Genomic DNA, 24501 nt, shown 5'->3' on the forward strand with positions numbered 1-24501 from the left:
GTTCTTTTATATTAGTGAGATAAACAATGAGAATTCACAAAAGACCTGTATAGGTAATTTTCAAAAGAAAGACTTTGTTTTATAGACACATGAAAATATATTTACCATAATAAAGAAATGTATGTAAAAACAACAATATATTATTTTCACCTGTCAAATTAGAAAACGAGGAAAAACAGTGAGACAATACCCATTGTTGGCAAGGATGTGAGAAAGTAGGTGTGCTTACACAATATTAGTGGCAATGTAATTGGTACAGCTTTTCTGGAGGGCTGTGTGGCAGTGTGTATGAAAATTTAAACTGTCCATGCCCTTTCACATAGCACTTTCATTTTTAGTGATGTTCTTTACTAAAAATAACAGATAATTATGCAAAAAAAGACATAATTATGCAAATATGTATGGTTTGTAGTAATGAAAAACTATAAGCAATATAAATGTCCATTAATTGAGGATTAGTTAAATAAATGATAGTTAATTCATACAGTGGAATACTATAGCTACTAAAAAATGCTGTGTGTGTACATACAGAGAGGTTTAGATTTTCACTAGGTATTAAGTGAAAAAAAGCAAGAATGTATAGTATGATCTCATTTAACTCATTTATTTAGGTTATTCTGTTTCTCAATTCTAAAATTTTCATTTGGTTCTTTGTCTTCTATTTCTTTGCTGAGAGTTTATTTTTTCTTTTGTTTTAAGTGGGCTCATAATTGCTTATTCAAAGCATTTTTATGACTGCTTCAAAATCTTTGTCAGGTAATTATAAAATCTCTTGGTGTTGACATCTGTTTGTTGATTGTCTTTTTTATTCAGCTTGAGGTCTTTCTGGTTCTTGATATGATGAGTGACTTTTGATTGAAACCTGGACATTTTGAGACTATGGATCTTATTTAAAATTTTTGTTTTGGCTGGCTTCTGAAAGGGAGCATGTGCCGTGTCTTTACTGCTACGTAGGGGTAGAAGTCCACATTCCCCATTGGGTCTCTGTTGACACCCGAGGGAGTGCTCCTTGTAATTGCTCTGTGGCAGGTGAGGGGTCTGGCTCCTTACTGGGACTCCACTGATGCCTCCTTGGCTGGGAGGGATAGGATGCTGTTATTCCTCCCATGTGGTCTCACTGACATTGAAGGAATGGGGTGGGTTGGTAGTGTGGTAGTCTGTTACCGCCTGCCTGGGATGAAAGTCCTGGCTCTCCGCCTGCCTTCTCTGACACTAACCCATTGGAGGAATTGGGGGATTAGGGTGCCTCCTTACAGTCTGGCGAGGGTGGAAGTCTAGGTTTTTGCTGGTGTGGGTGTGCGTGGGGCCACAGTGTGTTCTGTGGTGTTTGGCTGGAATAGAGCAGTTATTGTCTAAAAGTTTTCTATGTTGCTAGGCTGTCCCTTTCCTAATCCTTTGGCTAGAAAGAGTGGCTTATATTGGGGCTTTTTTTCTGTCTGCATCCATTGGGGTTTCTGAGTTACTGACGACTTCGGCTCCAGGTTTGGGTTATATGAGACAAAAAGAAAACCCAGAGAGCTCACAACCACCTCATCCTCTGGGTCCTGAGGTCCCTAGTCAGTCTGCTTTTCTCCACCTTTTTGGATCTTCTTATGTTTATTTTATATGTAACATCTAGGGTTTTTAGTTGTACTTAAGGTGAGGAATAGGGAAAAGTATGTCTATCCCATCCTCCTGGAGACAGAATTCCTGTCCATTTAACTTATTTTTTAAAAGTTATCTCTGTATCTGTCTGACTATAGAGAAAGAAAATCTTTACAACAAACTGTTAATCAGTGGTTATCTCTAAGGAAGTAGATTGAAGAGCTTTATTTTGTTAGTTTTTATATTGCCTAAATAAACCATGCATATACTCTTGTTGTCTAAGAGACAGACACTACAAATGTGTAGAGTAGAAGTGACATCCCCCTGCAGTAGTCCCTTTTGCCCTGGCAAGTTTTGTGTGAAACTTTCCTATCTTATTACTGTGCATTTCTATACATAAATGTAAATAGATAGGCCTGTAGTTAATTTTATTTGCTTTAATGTAAATGAAGCGTCATCATTCTGTATACCTTCTGTTCCAAGTCTTCGGACATTTTCAGCTGGAAAGGATTATTGGCTGGAAATTGCAATCATAAGTTTTTAAATGACTCAAGGGCTGTTTGTGTCTCATTCCCTTTCCCTTTCTTCATAGTTTTTTGGCCCTGGAATCTACATTAATTCCAGATGTTTTGACTTTAATTCACTGTACTATTCTGTCAAAGGGAAAATTATTTTTGATAGCTTTCTAGTTATGTTCCTAGGCAAGATGAGTTTTTGAAGCTCAGTTAGTTTTACGACTTTATTCATACATAATTCACTCATTCATTCAACAGATATTTATGGAGCGTTTAATATGTGCCAAACACCCTTCTAGGTGCTGGGAATACAGCAACCCAACACACAAAATCTGTGTCTGTATGGAGCTAGTTAGGGATAGACACATAGTAAACCAGTGTATAATATGTCAGATGGTGTTAAGTGCTATAGAGAAAAATAAAGCGATGAAGGGGAATGGGATGAGGGAATTTGCTGTTTTAACTAGGGTGGTCAGGGAAAGCGTTGCTAATAAAGATGGCATTTTAAGAAGGGTGAGGGAGGCAAACATGCTCAGGGAACAGAAAAGAGGGCAGTGTGGCTGGAGTGGAATGAGAGAGCTGGGGCTATCGTTTAGGGATGACGTTAGAGAGGTAGTTGTAATCCTGTCATGAGGAGATTATAAAACCCTTGGGTTTTACTCGCATGAGTTGGTAAGCTATTGGGGAAGTAACATGATCTCTAACTACAATGTTGAGAGTAGGTTCTAGGGGGCAAAGATAGAAGCATAGAGATCAGTTAAGTGGTTCTTATAGTAATCCAAGAGAGAGATATTGTTGGTTTGGACTATAATGGTGACAGAAGATGAGTGAAAAATGACTAGCCAGACTCTGAGTATCTTTGTCTTCAATATTTTATAATAGAAATTTGGATATGTTTTGAAAGTATAACTAACAAGATATTCTGATGGATTGAATAAAAGATATGAGGAAAGGCAAAGAGTCCAGGATAACTCTAGTATTTTGACCTGAACATCTGGAATAATCTGCCAAAGCAGGTGTTGGAGAAGAAAATCAGCATTTTGGTTTTGGACATTTTAGGTTGTGATGTATGTTGGACGCCCTCCTGTAGGTGTTGAGTAGACATTGGATATATGAGTTTGGAGTTCATGTGGGAGGTCTGGTGTTTCGTGATGTCTTGTGCATCTCATTGAAACTTCACGTCACGAATACGGGATGACTTTGCTAACAATTGTGGATTATCACGAGAGGAAGTTTGGTAGCATGGAGGAGATGAGGGCCCTGGGTTCTAGTCTTATATGTGACTGACTGGTGGTGTGACTTAGGGCAAGTCATTTAAACTCCTTATACCTGTGTTGTTGTTTTTTTTTAATGCAAAATTTAAGTTGTCTACTTAGATGGTTTTTAGTCTTTTCGTCCAGATGTCCCTAGGTCTGGATCAAGGAGAAGGCTCAATAGATGGTGCTATGCACTGAATTGCATTTCCCCAAAATTCTTGTGTTGAAGCCCTAAACCTCCTTGTGACTGTACTGGAAATAGGGCCTTTAAGGAGATGAGTAAGGTTAAATCAGGTCCTAAGTGTGGAGCCCTGAGCCAGTAGACCTGGTGTCCTTATAAAAGAGGAGGAGACACCGGAGATCTCTCTCTCAGTCTGCCGTGGGAGGACACAGTGAGAAGGAGGCCATCTACAAGCCAGCAGAAGAGCTTTCCCCAGAAACTGAATTGGCCAACACCTTGGTCTTGGATTTTCTAGCTTCTAGAACTGTGAGAAATAAATTTCTGTTGTTTAAGCCACCCAGTCTGTGGTACTTTGTTGTGGCATCCTGAACAGACTAAAACAGATGGGGCTCTGGGCCTTACCCTAAACTTTAAACAGAACAGCTTTGTGATCTATTTGAATCTGGGAGTTGTGAATAAGATTGTGTGTATGTGTCAGGGCTGGCCCGGTAGTGTAGTGGTTAAGTTCATGTGCTCTGCTTTGGTGGCCTGGGTTTTGCAGGTTCAGATCCTGGGTGTGGACCTAGCACCGCTTGTCAAAGCCATGCTGTGGTGGCATCCACATAAAATAGAGGAAGAGTGGCACAGGTGTTAGCTCAGGGCCAATCTTCCTCACACACAAAAAGTTACTGAATAAGATTGTGTTTGAAGAAAGGGTTCTATTAAAAAAAAAAAGTGGTTTAAATGTTAAGCTAAGATTTTGTCAGGTTTTCTTGAACAGTTTATATATGTTATAAAAAACAGTGCCTGTCACACAGTAGGCGTGTAATGTTTATTGAAAGGTGAAATTACAGGAGTTATAATCATCAATTAGAATATATAATGTGTAATGTTACTTCTTGATTACTGCAAGTGGATTTTCTGCCATGCAGAGAATTCATTTTAGGATATATTCTTTTTTTTTTTTTAAAGATTTTATTTTTCCTTTTTCTCCCCAAAGCCTTCTGGTACATAATTGTGTACTTTTAGTTGTGGGTCCTTCTAGTTGTGGCATGTGGGATGCCGCCTCAGCATGGCGTGATGAATGGTGCCATGTCCGCACCCAGGATTTGAACTGACGAAACCCTGGACCGCTGAAGCGGAGTGCACGAACTTAACCACTTGGCCACAGGGCTGGCCCAAAAATCTTTTTTTTTTTTTTTTTTTTGAGGAAGATTAGCCCTGAGCTAACATCTGCTGCCAATCCTCCTCTTTTTACTGAGGAAGACTGGCTCTGAGCTAATATCTGTGCCCATCTTTCTCTACTTTATATGTGGGACACCTACCACAGCATGGCTTGCCAAGAAGTGCCCTGTCCACACCCGGGATCCGTACCGGTGAACTCTGGGCCACCGAAGCAGAATGTGTGCATTTAACCGCTGTGCCACCCGGCTGGCCCAGGATATATTCTGATTGTCTGAAATTGTGTAATAGCAGAGAGTATAAATCCTGACCCTCAGTGATGAGATTCTTTTGTTGCCAGGTATGGGCCGACAGCCAGTCAGCAGGTATCTCTATTGTCCGACACTGTGCTAGTTGCACTAGGGGTACACACGAGTCAAAGTCCCTTCCCTTAGGGACAGTAATATGCATTTGAAGAACTAGACATACCAAACAGTAAACAACATATCAGTATATAATCAAGGGATAAATGCCATGGGAGTTACGGAAAATAGATCTTTGGGGATTGAAGTAGTTGGAGAAGGCTTCGTCTATGGGACTTATGCTGAATTTTAAAAAATATGTAGAGTTTGCGGAGAAGAGGACTCATCATAAGCTCATGATCCTGAAACAGCAGAGCTTGGTTTCAGGGGTTTATGCCTGAGTGGGGTTCTGTGTTAGTCTCCCGTGGTCATGAGGATAATCTGTGCCAGTACTTCCTTACTGAATGCCTACTTGGGGCCAGGCATGGTGTTCAGTGCAGAGGATTCAGAGTGGACAGAGGTCTTAGGATACAGGGGTACAGGACACAGACATGTAAACAGTCAGAGGCACTGTGATAAGAGTTCTGTCTTACCGGAGTATCTTCTAATAACTTACTTGTAAATGGTACATGGAAGGTAAACTTGGAATGCTTACAGGCCTGAAAATTCCCTACCCATACCTTTCCTATAATTATTTTTACATAAGTTCTCTATTGAAGATAATTTTTTTTAGGAAATTTGAAAGCAGGGACCATTGTTTTCAAAATTTTAGTACTGCTGAAGAAAAGGCTGATGTTAAGTCTCATTATCATTCCTCGGGTGATTGATTGTTTCTCCCTTCAGTCTTTTAGGTTTGCCTGTTTCTTTAGTTTTTCTGGAGTTTTGTGAGGATGTGTCTAGATGTCATTGTGCAGGACATTTGGTGGACTGTCTTAGTTTGAAGACTAGGTGTTTAGTGTTCATGTATATGAAACTAAAAAAGTTAAAAAAGTATTTCCTTCTATTTTCTCTGTTCCCGTTCTGGAGTTTCTTAGTTGGAGGTTGGTCTTTCTGGATTGATCCTTTATTTCTTTTATCTTTTTATTCATTTTCTGTCTTTACCTTTTTTGTTCTGTGTTATGGTTCAGTTCCTGGGTGTGGAACCACACCACTCATATGTCAGTAGCCGTGCTGGGGTGGTGGCTCACGTAGAAGAACTAGAAGGACTTACAACTAGAATATACAACTACGTATTGGGGCTTTGGGGAGGAAAAAAAAAGAAAGAAAGAAATCTTTAAAAAAAATTAGTTCAGCCATTGTATTTCCAATTTCTAAGAGGATTTTCTTATTCTTTTTTTTATAGTATCCTGTTTTTCTGTTATGAAATATTTTAGATCTCTGTTGTAATACTTATCAGATTTTAAAACACTTTATAGTTCCTGAATAATTTATTTTCTGTAGGAACTATCTTGATTTTTTTTCAGTTTGTGCTGCTGGTTTTTCTTTTGTAAGAGAAAGCAATTTTCTCTTAAAATGCTTAGTTTTCTGCTTAATTTAAGAGTGAATCATTGTGTGGATTAATCAAGTTGGGTTTCTTCCACTGGCCTGAAGTTAGGTCTGCCCCCAGCAGACCTCTTTCCTTAGTGGAGAGGCTGATTAGAATTTCTGTATTTGGGGCCGGCCCCGTGGCTGAGTGGTTAAGTTCGCGGGTTCTGCTTCAGCAGCCCAGGGTTTCACCAGTTCAGATCCTGGGCGCGGACATGGCAGCTCATCAGGCCATGCTGAGGTGGCATCCCACATGCCACAACTAGAAGGACTCACAACTAAAAATATACAACTATGTACCAGGGGGCTTTGGGGAGAAAAAGGAAAAATAAAATTAAAAAAAAAATTTTTGTGTTTGCATGTAGGAAGAGCATGTGGTGACAGTGGGAAGGATATACCTTTGGCAGGTTTAGAATTGAAGCTATGCAGTGGGAAGCTGGCCTTTAGGCAGGTGAGCAGCAGTTTCAGAATAAGGAGGGTTTTAGTTCAAGGTCTGAATACCCACTCTAGAAGCCCAGCTTTTCCTCAGCAGTTCTTTGACTTATTTAGAGAAGAGTCCTTTCTTTCTAGGTCTCGATGCCTGTTGTTTTAGGTGGGACAGGGATGGGGTTATACCTGGTGAGTGTTTCGTGGATTTACCTGTAGATAATCCTTCAATTTTCAGCCCCATTTCTTACCTCTGCTTCCATGCCTCTAAATTCTGGATCTCAATCCACTCTGGTCTGTTTCTTCCTATGTTCTGGGCTGTAGCTTCCTTCTCTCTGTTTCCTCCATCAGTATGATCCCGTCTTCTTTGGATCTTGTAGAAATGTGATGAAATATCTTGATACAGATGGCACCCTCCTCTCTCTTTGCTTTATGTGTATTTTCTTTTTTTTTTGATGTTGTTTTTCTTTTATCCTCAGGTTTTTTAAAAAATTTAAACCCACAGAAAAATGGAAAGACTAAGCAGTGACCCTCATGTACCCTTCAAGTAGCTATCTATACCAGTTGTTGAGTTTGCCATATTTTCTGTATCTCCCTCTATCTATACATACAGCATTTTCCTGACCATTTGACAGTAAGTTGAGGACACCATGACACCTCAGTCCTAGGTCTTTGAGCACATATTGCCCAAGAAGGAGATGCTCCCACACAGCCACAGTACCATATCACACCTACGAAATGAAGACAATAATATCTAGTATATGTTCCATATTTGGATTCCCTCAGTAGTCTCAAAAATACCTTTTATAGCCTCCCCTCCCCCAGGATTTAATTAAGGATCACACATTGCATGTGGGTGTCCTGTTTTCCTTTAATATAAAAAAGTCTACCTGCCTTTCTTTTTTGCTTTCCTGACATTTGAAGAATCCAGCTCACTTACGGAATGTCCACCACAGTCTAGATTTGTCTGTCTGTTTCCTCATTCTTTTTGTTGTTGTTATTAACTGCTATTTCAATGGGTTTTAGGAGGAGCGAGAAGCTCTTGGGTGTGCTCAGACCACTGTCTTCTGCTTGTTGTTAGTGCTGTCAGGTGATTCTGATTCCTAGACCCTGTGTACAGCAGAGCAGAACCCTTCCTGGTCTTTGCCCATCTTCCCACCTTCTGGTGCTATGTTAGACAATGCTCTGCTGCTATTCATAGGGTTTTCATGGCCTGTTTTTTTTGCAACTGGGTGGCCAGGTCCTTCTTCCTGGTCTTAGTCTGGAAACTCCACTGAAACCTGTCCACCATGGGGGACCATACTCGAGTTTGAAATACCTGTGGCAGAGCTTTCAGCATCACAGCAACGTGCAACCACCACAGTATGACAACCAGCGTATGGGTGGTGTGGTTCCCTGACTAGGACATGAACCCTGGTCGTGGCAGTGACAGCACTGAATCTTAACCACTAGACTACCAGTTATCTTCTGTATTTATTATTTTATAAACATGATTTTTTTTATTGTGGTCATAATAGTTTATAACATTGTGAAATTTCAGTTGTACATTAATGTTTGTCAGACACCATATAAGTGTGCCCCTTTACCCCTCGTGCCCACCCTCCACCCACCTTCCCCCTGGTAACCACTAAATTGTTCTCTTTGTCCGTAAGGTTATAAACATGATTTTAAATGGCTACATAATATTCTACCTTTTTTTTTAAAGACTATTTTCCTCTTGCTGGCAGTTTTAATTTTTATGTTTTTTTAGCTATTGTAACTAAACCTGCATTGAATATTTTGTTACATATCTTTGTATACATATCCAGTTACTTTCTTGAAAAAAAAACATTTAAGAGTACACTTATTGGGTCAATGAGATTGTTTTTAGATAAAGAACCTTGAAAATGTTCAGTTTTCTCTAAAAATGTCTAAATCAGATCAACCACATATCAAATGAATCCATTATGAAATCATCTAAGAGAAAATTCCTTGCTTATTTATTTATTGTCCTTCTCAGTGTTCTATAGCTAATGTCCTCATCCTCTGTTATCTATTTTAGGAGGTACTTTGAGTTTTAAAACTCACTGTTTTCGAGGATTTTTAAAAATATAATTTCAAGTGATTGAGCCTATTCCAAAACTTAATAATAGTCTAAAATAAAACTCTAGCCTGAATATCTGTATGGTCATGAGAAGTTTACTCCATTCTCATAAAATATTCCAGCAGTACAGAAAAAGTAAAAAAGTGTTACCCTCTTCAGCCTCCTTTCCCCTTCAGTCCTTCTGTTTCCTCAGTTTGCTAGATATCCCTCCAGATCTTATGGACATGCATAGCATGAAGAAACGTGTATGTGTGTTTAACACACCTTCTTTTTATGCACTATAAACACTGTGGTAGGTATTCTGCATTTTGTTTTTTAACTTAACTGTGTCTTGAGATCTTTCTACGTTAGTTCATAGAGCTCAGTCTCACCCACTTCAGCTACTGCATAGTGTTGTACAGTATAGATGTGCTTTATCTTATTAACCTTCTTGGCTGGACATTTTAAATTATTTCCAGTATTTTAATTGTTTCAGCAGTGCAACTTTTCTTTCTAGGGTGTCAAAAATCTGAAAGCAATTGGGAGATTGTGAGCTTGTTTTTTTGTTTGTTTTGCTGTTGTTTTTACAGCTTGTAATGCAGAAAGTAGAAACAATGGTTTTCTATAATAGGATAGGCATTTTATTTCTTTTCGTTATTAAAAATGTGCAGTCTCTTAAAAAGGAAATCCTTCATGGCTAGGTATCATTACTCAAAATTTCTATATAGTATTGTACACTTCTAGATGTTTGAATTACTCACATATAAATTCCCACTGAATAATGAGACAGGAAAATTTATATGCTACTTTAAACTGATAAAAACAATATGCTAAAGTAAATATTAAAAAAAAAAAGGAGGGGCTGGCCTGGTGCCATAGCAGTTAAGTCTGCACGCTCTGCTTTGGTGGCCCCGGGTTCGCTGGTTCGGATCCCAAGCATGGACCTATGCACCGCTTATCAAGCCATGCTATGGCAGGCGTCCTATATATAAAGTAGAGGAAGATGGGCATGGATGTTAGCTCAGGGCCAGTCTTTCTCAGGAAAAAGAGGAGGATTGGCAGCAGATGTTAGCTCAGGGCTAATCTTCCTAAAAAAAAGAGAAAATGGCATTTCCTCTCTGATTCTAAAGTTAATAACCAGTTAGAAAACATAAGAACTTTGAAAAAGAAAATATAAATCTTTGCAAATTTTACCCCTAGTAGGCATTATTCACCTTTAAGATTTTGGTGGCTATTCTTCCAAGGGGGCGTGTGTGTATGTGTATCTATGTGTATATATATCTGTATCAAATATAATCATGTGCAGGTTTATGAGTGTGCATTATTGTATGTATATACAGTGCACTTTTTTCTTAACATGTTTTTTACAGGTGTGATATGTATGTATACAGTCATCCTTCAGTATCCATGGGAGATTGGTTCCAGTACCCCCACGGATACTAGAATCCTTGGATGCTCAAGTCCCTTGTGTAAAATGACATGGTCTTTACATAAAACCTACGCACAACCTCCCATATACTTTAAATCATCTCTAGATTACTGTCATACCTAATACAATGTAAATGCTATATAAATAGTTGTTATACTATATTGTTTAGGGAATAATGACAAGAAAAAAAGTCTGTACACATTCAGTACAGACATAGCCATCACAGGCCTTTTGATCTGAGGTTGGCTGAAATCTGCCGATGTGGAACCTGTGGCTGTGGAGGGCTGACTTACATGCACACAGACATTTATGTGAGTGGGGTTATACTCTACAGGGTATTCTGCAGTTTTTTCACTCACCAGTGGATCATAAAGATATTTTCATGCCATTGAATACAAGTATCCATTGTTCTTTTAATTTCTGTGTGCTGTGTCTCTCTGAGGATCAGAATCCACCTGATGGATTCTGATCAGTCAAATGGCAGCAAATGGGCTTGGCTCTAGGGAGTACTCTGGGCCAGAGACACTGTGTAACCTCCTTTTGGGGACACCAAGAGGTGGTTGGGAGTTAAGTGGCTTTTCTTGACAGACTTGGTTTTCTCCAGTGACTCATGGAATTAGTGCTAGTGGGGAGAGAGCTTCCAGTAATAGGGCTCAAGGAGTGAGTTCCTTTATGGAGTGTGGGGCTTGAGGTATGAAGTAACAGGACTGGCCAAGCCTTTAAAGTAAAAGGGAATTAGGAGTGTGGGATGGAATTGACAGAGAAAATAATGGAAACAGTTAAGGGTTTCTGGTTCAGGTCAGAGCAAAGCAGAAAAGTAGAGAAGAGCCTTATCAGTTGTGGAAAGGAAGGGACGTTTTTTAGTCAGGTCAGCTGTGGAAATGGACTTCTTGCAGAGATGGCTACTGACCTGTTTGCCCTTATGGGTTGGGCATTTGTTAGTAGACACTGCCTGAAATGTTACTTGCTGTATGAAACTTAAAAAGAAACATGATATTTGTTCTCTGATCTCACAATTTAGACAAAGTGGAATGCAGGTGGGTAGGAAGTTATTCTTTAGCTTTTTTTACTTCCTTTTTTCTTTTTTAAGAAAAAGAAAAACATTAGGTTTGTACTTGATGTTCTACTTCCTTAAAGGGCACTCTCAGGCATTTTAGCCATCAACCAATCATTTTTTTTAAAAACTTTATGTTTTTATTTAAAGACTGTGTAGTCTATCCTTACTAAAGTACCTTTCTTTCTTTTTCTTTTAAGAGTCACTGACTGAAAAAAAGTACCAATGCATCATTTTTGCAGAGTGAGCCAAATTAGTGAGCACTCGTATAGGAAGGCACCCTGAATGCCGAAGTACATGGGTCCAGTTTGACCCTGCTGAGTGATTTAACCTTTGCAGCACGGCTTGATCCACAATGTCCATTTGTAGAGTAGCGTAGAAAAAGAATAAGTTTTGGAGGAAACTTATTAACCATTTATTATATAGCACATCAAAAATAGGGTTGAACTAATATCACCACACTAGCTCTGCATTTTTACTGTGCTTTGTTAGGGGCTCTACCAAAATTGTTTCTTCCTTTCTCCCATACATACACACTTATGCTCTCTGTGCTGGGTTTATATATTACATTAAAACTCTGAAGTATGTCTTAAAATAACTTGACATTCATTCACGTAATAAACTTATTGAATGATGGCACTTTCATAGATATTGGATGTATGAAGATGAATAACACATGATCCCCTCCTTAAAGAAATGATTATTTAGAAGGGTGAGATAGAAGTATACACTAGAAGTGTATGGAAGGTAACAGGCAAAGAGGAAGGGGAATAGTCAGTTACATGGGATCTGGGGATGCCTGAAAAAGCTTATTACAACAGGTGATTTTTATTTGTTTTGTTTTTTCTTTTGAAAGATTTGCCCTGAGCTAACATCTGTTGCCAGTCTTTCTCTCTCTCTTTTTTTATCCCTCCCCCAAGCCTCAGTACATAGTTAGATATTCAAGTTTTAAGTCTTTCTAGTTCTTCTGTGTGAGCCACTGCCACAGCAGGGATAATGACAGACAAGTGGTGTGGTTGTGCCTCCAGGAAGCAAACCTCGGCTGCTGAAGCAGAGTGCACTGAACTTTAACCACTAGGCCATCAGGGCTGGCTCTAGAGAATTGTTCACTACATGGGCGGGGATGGGTGGGGTAGGGGAGTGCTCAGTGTAGTCCAGAGCATCATTACCAGGGCCATAGAGGCCTGAGGCATCATGACATTGCAGATAGTTTCACATGGCTAATGTGAAGGGTGTGTATGGAGGAGTGCTAAAGTAATCTATCTGGAAGTGCCATGGGCCTAGACTCCTAAGCTAAGTGATTAAAAATCAAAATGAGGGGGGCCCGCCTGGTGGCATAGTGGTTAAGTTCGCACGCTCTGCTTTGGAGGCCCCGGGTTCGTGAGTTTGGATCCTGGGTGTGGACCTACATACCCCTCATCAAGCCATGCTGTGAGGGCATCCCATATGCAAAAAGTAGAGGAGGATTGGCACAGATGTTAGCTCAGGGCGAATCTTCCTCAAGCAAAAAAAAAAAAAAAGGGAAGATTGGCAGCAAGTGTTAGCTCCGGGCCAGTCTTCCTAACCAAAAACATTTAAAATAATAAGAAAAAAAAAATCAAAATGAAAATGAGAATATAGGTGTTGAAATAATAAGACAGGTTGACTGGTTTTGTATATGTGATAAAGGAGAGGGAAGAATCAGGATGACTCCCAGATAATTGTTTTAGGGGGTTTTAGAAGTTGCCAGTGGCCATTTGAGGACAAGCTGGTTTAAAAAGGAATAATAATGAGTTTTGTGTTTGAACATGTTGAGTTTTTGTTGGTAAGCAACATCCAGAAAAATGTGTTTTGTAGGTGTTTGGATTTGAAGCTCAGAATAAGAGTTTGCCTCAAGGACTGAGAGTCATTAGGATTGAGTTGTTTGAAACTGTGGGAGGAGATGTGATAATCTAGGAATTCAAAAAGAAAAGTATTGAGGACAACACATGAACGTTTTGGGGTGGCCCAGAAGGAAGAGCTTGTAAAGAAGATTGAGAAGGGATGGCTTGAAAAGACTTCACTGAATTTGTCAGAGAGAGGGCAGTGGTGATTATTGCTAATGGGGTTTTAGTGATGTGCTAGGAGTAAAAGCCAGATTGCAGAATAATTCTGTGTATTATATTAATTGTCTGTATGCACTGAATTACAGATTTAAGTATTTTATTAAAATTAAGAATCACTTAAAAGATACAGATAAATTTAAAGAATTAGTTAACCAACTCTTGTGTGCCCACTATACAGTTTTTAAACTTTATTTTTAAATAATTATAGACTCAGAAGAAGTTACATAAATAGTACGGAGAGGTCCTCCTGTATAGCCTTCACTCAGCTTCTTCCAATCACTTTTTCAGTTTAACAGATGTCCTGGATGAGTGCAAATGCTAATGTTTTGGGATGGGTTGTGGAACTGTGCAAGTAGTATAAATTTGGATTCTGTATCTCTGCATGGCACCAGCCTGGAGCTTTGATTCTCATAGGAGCCTCTCTCCCTACACTGGGAGCAGGGCTGATGGCAGGCTTCCCTGATGCTTGTCTGGGCATATGAGTCGAGCTTTTCTAGCTCCCTTTTCATGTATTGAGCAGCCCTTTTAAGGATCTTGGCTCGAAATAGGGCTTTACTTCCAGCTCTCCCCAGAAATAGGCTCAAAATCAGGTCTTCTGTCTCTGTAGGCCAGTATCCCCCCAGACTGCCTTGGTGTCAGCAGGAGCTTAAATCTTTTGAGTTTCTTCCTTTCTGGCACCTGGGAATTTCCCCCCTCCCTTCCCCTTTTTTGAATTTGGCTATATGTTCTAATTCTTCATGTTGATCTAGCATTTCTGTGAGTCTGTTTGGGCACGTGGATGTATTAGTCCAGTCTGCCTTGTTGCTTGAATCAAAAGTCTAATAAACTATTTCTTAATTTTATTCTCTAGCTTTGTCCACAAAAAGGATATGAGGTCAGATTATATTACTCCTGTTAAAAATATTATTTATTTTTAAAGTGGATGTGATAGATGTGTGTGGTATGAAATTGGAAAGATAAAGAAATGTACACGTATCTCCCTTTGCCCTCTTTCTTACCTGCCCCACCCGTTGCCTTCACAGATACAACCAGTTACTGGTCGCTTACGTAGCCTAAAGATAGACTACACTAGTTTATTCTTAACAGCAGTTTTAACTTTAGTGTTTATAATCTAATTTTGTAACCAAAATTCAGGACTTTTCTGTCTGTTTGACAAGTAGCAATTGTATTTTCTTTTTCTCTGAGAGCTTTTGAGGGAGAATGTTATACTAATTATATGTTACATGTATGTTTTTATACATGTGAATGGATTATCCGTGTTTTAATTTTTGTTTGCTTCAGAAAGCCCTCAAAAAGTGACAGAATCTGACAAAATTGTGTAAACAGTTCGAATGTTTCATTTGAATGTTTTAAGTTATGTGTAATATTAAAATAATGGAACTTTAGCCCTAACTTTTGGGAGGTAGTAGAAATGATATTTTAAGATACTGGAATCTTATTGAAACACAATGAAGATATCCTTAAAAATTGTCCTGATTACTAACCAGTACATGCTATTGTTTGCATATGTGCAAGTAATTACCCAAAGAAGTGAGGGGGGGTGTCTGTCAAAGATGAAGCCCTCTCTTTTAGATTCCTTAGCCACAGTTTATACTGCTATTGATTGCCTAGCTGCAGCTTGGTGAAATTCAGTGACATAGAAGCAAGAAATGGAAGCCTATGACCTAATATGTTTTCTTCCTTAGATCAACCTCTCCACTTCTCCTACACCTGCACAGTTAATAAGCCGTTCCCAGGCTTCCAGTTCTACCAGCGGCAGTATTACCCAACAGACTATGTTACTAGGGAGTACCTCCCCTACCCTAACGGCAAGCCAAGCTCAAATGTATCTCCGAGCTCAAATGGTAAGATATGAGCTACCAAATTTTTTCAGTGTTTAAGGACTTGAGAGAGATCAAAATGTTTCCTGATTTGATGCGTTGAGAGGCATTTTTAATATTTAAGGAACGTGTAATTTTTTTGAGTGTGTGTATGCTTAGCTCTTGTACATTTATGTCATGGGCCTGCTTGGTGTAATTAGCACCATTGTAATTAATGGTGATTAGCAACATTGGGAGGCTAACAGATTCTGTCACATAAGAGTGATTATTTTTTACTATCAAATTTCATTGGTTCCACACCTTTTTTCACATTTTAACATCTCTGAAACTGAAATACAGTTTATAATTTATGGCATCTTACAGTTATAATTGGTTCTTATAATGATACATAAAATCATTGTATATCTTTGATATCTTAGATTTGATGAAATAGTTAGAAATGTTAAAAACTTGGTTATTAACTGTAAGTTAGAAATTATATTATGGGATCTTCTGAAATCTGGATTTGAGTTCCTAGTAATTTACCAGATGTGATTCTTAGCTGTGATTATTCCCATCTCACATTCTGCAAAGTGATTTGTGTTCTTATGCTCATTTTGATCTTTTTAAAACAGGAATGTAAATTTTCCTGTTTATATTGAGTACCTACTGATTTCCTAATTTAACTATTGAGCTTTTTAAAGGAATGTAGAAATTGGTTGACATTTACTTTATTTCATGTCTTTACAGGTAGCTAGACAAGAGCTTTGGGCCTAACATGTATATGTTTATATTCTTTTTTGTCCAGTGAACTGAATATATATCTGGATCCCCAGTTCTCCACTAAAATTACAAAGAAAGTTTCCCATCATATTTCTGACAGGAAATAATGACATGACCACCTTTTCTTTATAGATTATTCAGTAGACATTATCATATTTCTGGGTTTTTTCCCCCATGAGATCTTATTTAATTAATAAAGTGCTTCAAAATTAGGCTGAACTATTTGAAATGATTGCTATTTAATCATTTTGACTTCAAAAACTGGCAGTTTTATACGGTTCCAGCTAAATAGAACATCATCTCCTTTAGGTTTAGTACTTTGAGCTGTTTGTACTGGAAATTACTTTCTTGTGAAAGTGATACTTTGTTGTTTAATTCACTTGAATTTAGTATATAAAGAACTGAAGTTTAAAGATCCCTTAATTGATAATTTTAATTTAAACAGGAACAGTTTTTGAGGAATTGAATAACTCTTGATGCAGTTTTGAAATAGCGTATTTATACATTCTTTGAAAACAACTGTCATAATTTACTCAGTTGGATAATTTCTGAGGGGATTGTACTGCCGTTTTGAATTAATGGCATTCTGTTTCAATATTGAAAAAACATTTGAAAAGAGATGTGATGATTAGTAAATGAATTGAATATGTCTTTACTTCTTTTACTTTTTTTTGATTTGAAGCTTTTTTGCAACCTATTTCGTTGTTGAATTTTGACATGTTGTGGCATTCACATTTAGAATGAATATTTCTTTACAACTAGTTTTTTAAAATCAAGAGCAACCTAGCTTTGTACTCTGGATTCTATGTGGCTGAGTGCAATATTATAGTGTAGTATGTGGTATAGTTATCCTTTGTGGTAAAGAGGACTGAAAAGACTTTTCGGTGTTTCTTTTCATGTTTCTCACTGAAATTTAATTTGTATTCAAGAGCAGTGACTATGATTGTCTATTATAAGTTCCATTTTAGGAATCCTGCCACAATAGTTTTGAGCTGGGAAAAGTTTAAGTATAATAGCTTATTTGGGGCAAAATTTGGTGTGAGGATTTCGTATTACCAAAATACATTTTCTCTTTTGAGCCCTGATTTATTTTTCTACTCATCAGAATCATGAGCTGTTTCAAAAATGTTTATGATTTTTTTGAGTTCTCTATTATCAGAAACTTCTCTTTGTCATGTAAAACCTTTTGCTTAGGAGGCAGTCCTAAACTGCATTGTCTTTCTGTCACAAATTTCAGTCTTTCTTGCCGCTATACATTGTGTGTGGGACACGTTCTTTTGTCTTAGGGTATTTTTTTGGTTTTTCTGTCTGTACAGCTGATTTTCACACCCGCTACCACTGTGGCTGCTGTACAGTCTGACATTCCTGTTGTCTCGTCGTCATCGTCATCTTCCTGTCAGTCTGCAGCTACTCAGGTGAGCTTGTCTAGCTTCATAATGTGGTTCTTGAGGTCTGGATCTTCAGGTTACAGATAAACATATATTTGTGTTTAAGTTACTGATGGTTTCAGCGCTCTTTGTCATACATTTCAGATTGAAATTGAATAAAAATACAATGAGAGCTTCAAGAAAGTTTTTTTGTTCTATAGAAATTATAATACCATTAAACATAGTTATTTAGGTTATCTGACATTAGTGAAAGTTAGTAAGTTTTTGCTTTGACGTTGTATGTTTAGTTTTATTGTAAAGCACATTTATTTTGTTATCTGAGATGTATTCTTTTGTGTAGATTCCTTTGTAAGCAGTTATGTAATTAAGTCAAGATTGATTTTAAGCTTAAAAATGAATTAAATTGGGTAAATTTTAAATTTAAAAAATTGAATAGAATATTACTTTGGTACTGTGGAAAAAAATGAACCTTAACTTTCTCCTCCCATCATTCACAAAAATAAACTTTAAGTAGAATGTAGACCTAAAGGTAAAAGCCAAAACTATTAAAACCTCTAGAAGAAAACATAGGGAATATCTTTATAACTCTAGGGTAGGCAAAGCTTTCTTAGGATGCAAAAAGCACTAACCATAAAAGAAAATAATGACACATTGGACTTTATCAAAATTAAAAACTGTTCTTCAAAACACATTGTTGTAAAAATGAAGAAGTAAGCCACAGACTGAGGGAAGATGTGCATAGTACATATAGCTGACAGAGGACTTGTATCCAGAATATACAAGGTATGCTTACAACTCAATAAGATCATTAGCAATTCAACTCAAAATGGGCAAAAGATTTGAACTCTTCACAAGAGAAGCTGTATGAAAGTCCAGTAAGCACATGAAAAAATGCTGAACATCATTAATCACTCTAGAAATGTACATGAAAACCACAATGAATATCACCACACCCTCACTAGAATGGCTGAAATGAAGAGACTGATAATACCACATGTTAGCAAGAAAGTGGAGCAACCATATTTTTGTACATTGCTGGTGAGAGTGTAAAATGGTACACCTGCTTTGGGAAACAATTTGTCAGTTCCTTGTAAAGTTAAACTTATGCTTAACATGTGACCCCAGCAATTCCACTTCTAGATGTTTCCCATGAGAGATCTGAGAACATATACCCAACATAAAGATGTGCAAATGAATGTTCATAGCAGCTCTATTTAGAATAGCCCGAAACTGGAAGTGACCAGTGTCCTTAACTGGTGAATGGATAAACAAATTGTGGAATGTTATTCATAAATAAAAAAGAGCAAACTACTGATGGATCTCAGAAACACAATTAGCAAAAGAAGCTAGACACCCGAGAGTACATACTCTTTGATTCCTGCTTGTATGAAATTTCAGAACAGGCAGAACTAATCTATAGTGAAAAAAATCAGATTGGTGGTACCTGGATCAGAAGGCAGATGAGATTGACTGGGAAGAGACATGAGTGAACTTTTAGGGTGGTGGAAATGTTCTATATCTTGATTGGGGTGGTGGTAACATGGTATATGCGTATGTCAAAGCTTATTGAACTGGTTCATTCATTTTATTGTATGTCATCTTTATCTGATGACATCTCAGTAAAGTTGATAAAAATGAATAAATTTTAAATTAAAATAACTGAGTAGAATATAGTGTTTTATACAATGTATGGCAGAAATTGGTATGTCTTAGGGTTGTCCTTGGCTTCTTGTTTTAATAATCTCAATCTTCTGGTAAACAGTGAAAAATGAGATAGTAATATTCTTTGGTACTGTTCATAGAACCTCTTAATGTATTATTTTATTTAATAATAAAGGCCAGTTTTCAAAATCAGCACATAAAGATGGTGATCAGTTAAACTGAGGTTTCTCCTTAATGTGCTTTGTGACCCTCCACAGTTCCTGAAGTTTGTTAGACCTTAGTTTCTGTATTTACAAAATGAGACTTTTGTCTTTGTTAACTTTTAGGTTCTTTCAGCTCTAAACTTTTGTTGTGTCTCTTTGTGGAATGAGTTTGTTGAATTAATGATCTTTCTGTTTTGTTTTGGTTTTATTAAACCCAGTAGAGCTAGAACATTATCAACTTGATGAATATTTTAAATTTTATTTTTATATATACCTAACTTTGTTCTAAGATTTTAATTGATTTACAAGCTGCGTATAATAAAACAAGATGAAATAAATTGAATGCGTACAAGAAAAAAGCCCAACTAAGAGTAGGAAAGTGGCATGGAGCTAGGAGTGAGGTTGCTATTCAAATTACATGCATGAAGTAATTCATGGATTTTCTTAGTTGTATGACTTTAGACAAGTTACCAAACATCTCTAATAGTCACACATACTTGTAGGGTAACTTGAAGAATGAGTAATATGTATGTGTAGTATCTAGAATGTCATAGGCACTCATCAGTACTTTTTTTCGCAAATAAGGGAATAGGAAGACCTGGGTTCAAATTCTGACTTGAGCAGCAACAATTGCCAGCTTTATCACTTGCCAGTTGATTGATTTGGGACAAGATCATAGTATATCATAGTGTTCATAAGTTTGGACTCTGGAGCCAGACTCTCTGGGTTCAAATACTTGCTCTGCCTCTTTCTCATTGTGTATCTTTAATCTCTCACCTCGGGGCTGGCCCCATGGCCTAGTGGTTAAGTTCACACGCTCCGCTGCAGGCGGCCCAGTGTTTCGTCGGTTCGAATCCTGGGCGCGGACATGGCACTGCTCATCAAACCACGCTGAGACAGCGTCCCACATGCCACAACTAGAAGGACCCACAATGAAGAATATACAACCATGTACCGGGGGGCCTTTGGAGAGAAAAAGGAAAAAAATAAAATCTTAAAAAAAAAAAAAAACCTCTCACCTCAGTTTCCACAATATACAATAAAATCAATATTTATAAAGTAATTATAATGCTTACTTCATAGGGTTGTAGTGAGGATTAAATATGTATAAATGAAAAACACAACGGTGTCTGAAGCACAGCACTCCCTAATGTTAGCTGTTATTGTTATTACCTATGCTAAGCCTCAATTTCTTCGCTATAAACTGGAAGTAATAGTTCAGAGTCGTTATACGGAATAAATGAGACAATATTCGTAAAGTACTTAGCATAGTGTCTGGCACATAAGATATCACATGCCACTGATTACTGTTTTTGTTATACATTGTCTAAGGATGCATCTTGAATTTGGTTTTTAGCTTTCAAGTAGCAAATGGTGAAGAGAGAAACACACCATTTAAAGAAAAGATTTGCAGTTTTTAAGGTAAAATAAGCCACTTGTTAGGAAAATACAACTAACATGCTCTCTAGAGCACAGTTAGCTTTGTGGATTCTCATGGAGAAAATATCTTACAGTGTCTCTGATGACATCTTCAATGTGAGCATAGTCAAAGTAATTTATAACAGTGGCTCTTGGGGCCAGCCCGGTGGCGCAGTAGTTAAGTTCTCACGTTTCACTTCAGTGGCCTGGGGTTTGTCGGTTCGGATCCCAGTTGCGGACCTACACACTGCTTCTTAAGCCATGCATGCTGTGGCAGGCATCCCACATATAAAGTAGAGGAAGATGGGCATGGATGTTAGCTCAGGGCCAGTCCTCCTCAGAAAAAAGAGGAGGATTGGTGGCAGATGTTAGCTCAGGGCTAATCTTCCTCCAAAAAAACCCAAAGTGGGTCTTTGAGGTCCAGTTTTACTGATACGGATATGTGGTTCTGTGATAATCTGACTTCATTCAAAGATAGGCTGTGAGGAATTAGACGGGTGGATTGACCTTTAGGAATTTCTCTACAAATGTTTTTCTTTGCTGTTCTTTTGAAATGGCAGTGAATGAGGTTGGCAGTGGTAGGTGATGCTAATACTTTGGATATTCCAGTGATACCTGTCCTTGAGTTCAGGGCTCTTAGTTTTAAAAAATCTGTGCTCCACATTTTTAATTTTTAAACTTGTGTTTGCAGTTTTAAAAACAATTATTTTTCTTGTAATTCAGAAATACCAAATTTGAAGTTTTATTTTAATACTCCTTCAGTGACAGAAGTCAGTATAACAGTTAATTTTTCCTCAGTATTAAAATTTATTTATAGCATACTGTCAAAAGTTGAGATATTTGTAATATCCCACCCTTATTTAGTATTTTAAATGCTGTATTCTTGTCCCCACCGTGCAAAAAAAAAGAAAAAAAATCTGACTTTCAGAAAAGATATCATAGGACTAGAAGTATGTTTATAGAAAAGTAAGAAATCTTACTTATCAAGGGTATCTGGAGAATACTGTTGGAATTGAGGTGAAAACAGTGCTTTGGGTTTAAAAGCTAGAAACTCAGTTCTCCTGCCAGCAGTGTCACATTAACTCTTGGTTTCCTCGTCTGCAAAGAAGAGATGCTGTGATAATTCACACAGTATTTGTTAGATCCAAACTGAAAAATTGATGTGAGAGTATTTGGGTAATCCACTATAAAAATGTAAGATGCGAAATTAGCAAAAATACTTCACATGAAACTTAGACTTTTTCAAAAGTCAAAAAGTTTCCATAATTTGATCATAGGAAAAGTCCAGTGAAATGAAAGTTGGACATTAAAGTGCCCTAGTATTGTTTGTATTAGAAAGGGTGAGTTGTGCTCAGAAGTGAAGCTCTGTCAAAGAAATCTAAATATGTGATCTTTCTGTTAACAGCTAAATTAGCTTTATAATATACTTTAGGAGTATAGTTTACGTTTGAAACTTATTGTAAATGTTTAAGCCAAGATGACCATAGATATTATAGCCATATTCTAAACTTTATTCATAGAAATATTATATAGTCTATATTATATGCACACACATGCATTTTCTTTCTGAATTCCAGAAAACAAAAGGAAAATTAGAAGAAGAAAATACAACATTTTATAGAAATGCACTGCTGCAGGTTTTAGGGTTTATTGTGTCAAATCTTCATTTATTATGAATATGCTTTTCATTTGAAGGAAAGTTTTCAAGTTTCTCAGACTATAATTCGGCTTTTGGTTATTATGTGGTCTACGTTATCATTTATGGCAGAGGTTAAATTTTAATGCTATTTTCCCTTGCTTCCTGAGAGATTTTAATGTGCTTCCACTAGATATTTGTTGAGATCTTTTGGTTAAATATGAACAAGTTTTAATGCTAGCCTAAGAAAACTGTAAATAGAACTAAATACTTAACAACAACAACAAAAGCTGCGTAATATATATTTCTGAATCAGATGTAGGACAATATGTCAGACTTCTGAAGTTTCTGTTATGTCTGTGGCACTGAACTGCAGGGAGTACAAAAATGAATGTCAGATGAGAGCTTGCCAGCCAGAGTCTTAGTATTTCACAGACACAGACATTAGTAATTCTAAAATAAGCTAGACATTTGTTAGTGCTATAGGCAATATGATCCAAATTGTATGGGAAAACCATTATAGAGGTGAGGAGAAATTGTTTCTAACCGGGGACTTTGGGGCGGTTTCTTGGGGGGAGAGAGGGGATTTTTACTGGGCTGTGAAGAGTGGGTTGGGCTTCAGGAGTCACTGCTGAAGCAGAAGGGCATTTTAGGCAAGAGGAACTCGAGCAAGGGCTCTAAATGAAGGAAGGTATGTTTGGAGAAGGGTAAGCAGAACACTTGGCTAGAATATGAGCATTGGGACTGGAGGAGTGGAAAATGGGGCTCCAAGTGGTTTGGGCCTAGACTGTGGAGGGCCGAGTGGCAAGCCAAGAAATCTGGATTTTAGCATATTTTATTTTTGTATTACATTTCAATAATACAGCAATTGTTAGTCTGCTTATATTGCTATGAAATATTTGACAAAAATCAGAGAAGACACTCCATATGGTCTTACTTAGAAAATTCTTTCAGTAACTTAGAATAGAACTGATTGAAACCTCCGCTGCTCTGAGGCAAACATTTACTTAGCACTTGCTATTGGCTGAACACTGCATTTGGCACTTGGAAGGAGAAGGTATAGCCTTTGAACATGAGTTGATAGAGTTGTAGAGCCCTCATGAAACTGGAGAACATTCATAAAGCAGCAATATATCATTTGCTTTGTCACTTTGGAATCTTTTTTACTTCAGTTTCCCTCCCAGGGCCAGTGCTAGCATAAATGTATTTGGTGTATTCGTTCCACATAGCCAAAGAGTTAGCTGTTGGAGAGCTGTTTTCTTGCTGTTTGGAGACATTATAAACCTAAGGTGAGAGTAATTTGGATGCTCGCTGCCACCATTCAGACTGGCAGTATGTTTAGAATAGCTCCAGGTGTAGACAGGAGCCATCACATAACCCATTTCAAGGCCATGCACAATCTTTTCAGTTCATGAGATCTAGTTCTCAAAGGCAGGTGAGTGTTCATAACAATAACACAACAAGATCCAGCTAGTTAAAAAGAGTAAATGGGAAATGCTTTTCATAATTCCCTCAATAGGGTAGGTGATTTGGTGAATTAATTTTCTTGCTTAGAAGATTAGTGTTCCCTTATAATCGCTGTAGAGCTGGTAGCTTTTTGTTGTTGTTGTTGTTCTCTCTTTCTGATCTTTATTAAGACAGCAAAATTGTATCCATGCTCTCCGAATTGTACAATTGTACGTAGTAACTTCTCACAAGTTTATGAGATAGTTGTAACCTTAAAATGTTTCACTATCTCCTGACATTGGGAAGTCAGAATGAAGTTGAAGGAATTACTCATTCTCCCCTACACACCCTTGGCTCTCTCACCTCTGTAGCTTTGCTGAAGTTTTCCTCTTTGCCTGGAATGCCCTTCCTCTTTCTCCTTCCCTTTGGCTGTCTCCAAGCTGGTAACTTCAAAATGCAGTATGTTGCAGAATAATTTCCTCATATTCATAGTTCATTTGCAATGTATATGGTTCTACTGATTCTTTCTCAATGTCTTTTTTAAAAATTGCAACTTAATTTTTAAGATATCATTACTTAGAATAACAACTCCCCTTCAGAATTAATCA

General features: G+C 37.6%; 1 protein-coding gene across 19 annotated transcripts in view; it reads left to right on the top strand.

Annotated features, from left to right (window-relative positions):
- The window catches only part of PHC3 (polyhomeotic homolog 3), a 74813-nt gene that overhangs the window by 10066 nt on the left and 40246 nt on the right, over positions 1 to 24501 (top strand). For 15 of the 19 annotated variants that reach the window (XR_006528079.2, XR_011503284.1, XR_011503283.1 and 12 more), the window contains 2 exons: positions 15243 to 15401; positions 17456 to 17554. The exons of the other annotated variants lie outside the window; for them this stretch is intronic. Coding sequence is in view for 9 of the 15 variants with exons in the window: in XM_014846491.3 (XP_014701977.1) it covers positions 15243 to 15401; positions 17456 to 17554 (258 nt within the window). In the remaining 6 variants the exon portion in view is untranslated. The remainder of the gene's footprint in view (positions 1 to 15242; positions 15402 to 17455; positions 17555 to 24501) is intronic. 19 annotated transcript variants of the gene reach the window in all.

This window comes from Equus asinus, chromosome 5 (assembly GCF_041296235.1).
Source record: "Equus asinus isolate D_3611 breed Donkey chromosome 5, EquAss-T2T_v2, whole genome shotgun sequence".
Taxonomy (NCBI): Eukaryota; Metazoa; Chordata; class Mammalia; order Perissodactyla; family Equidae; genus Equus; species Equus asinus.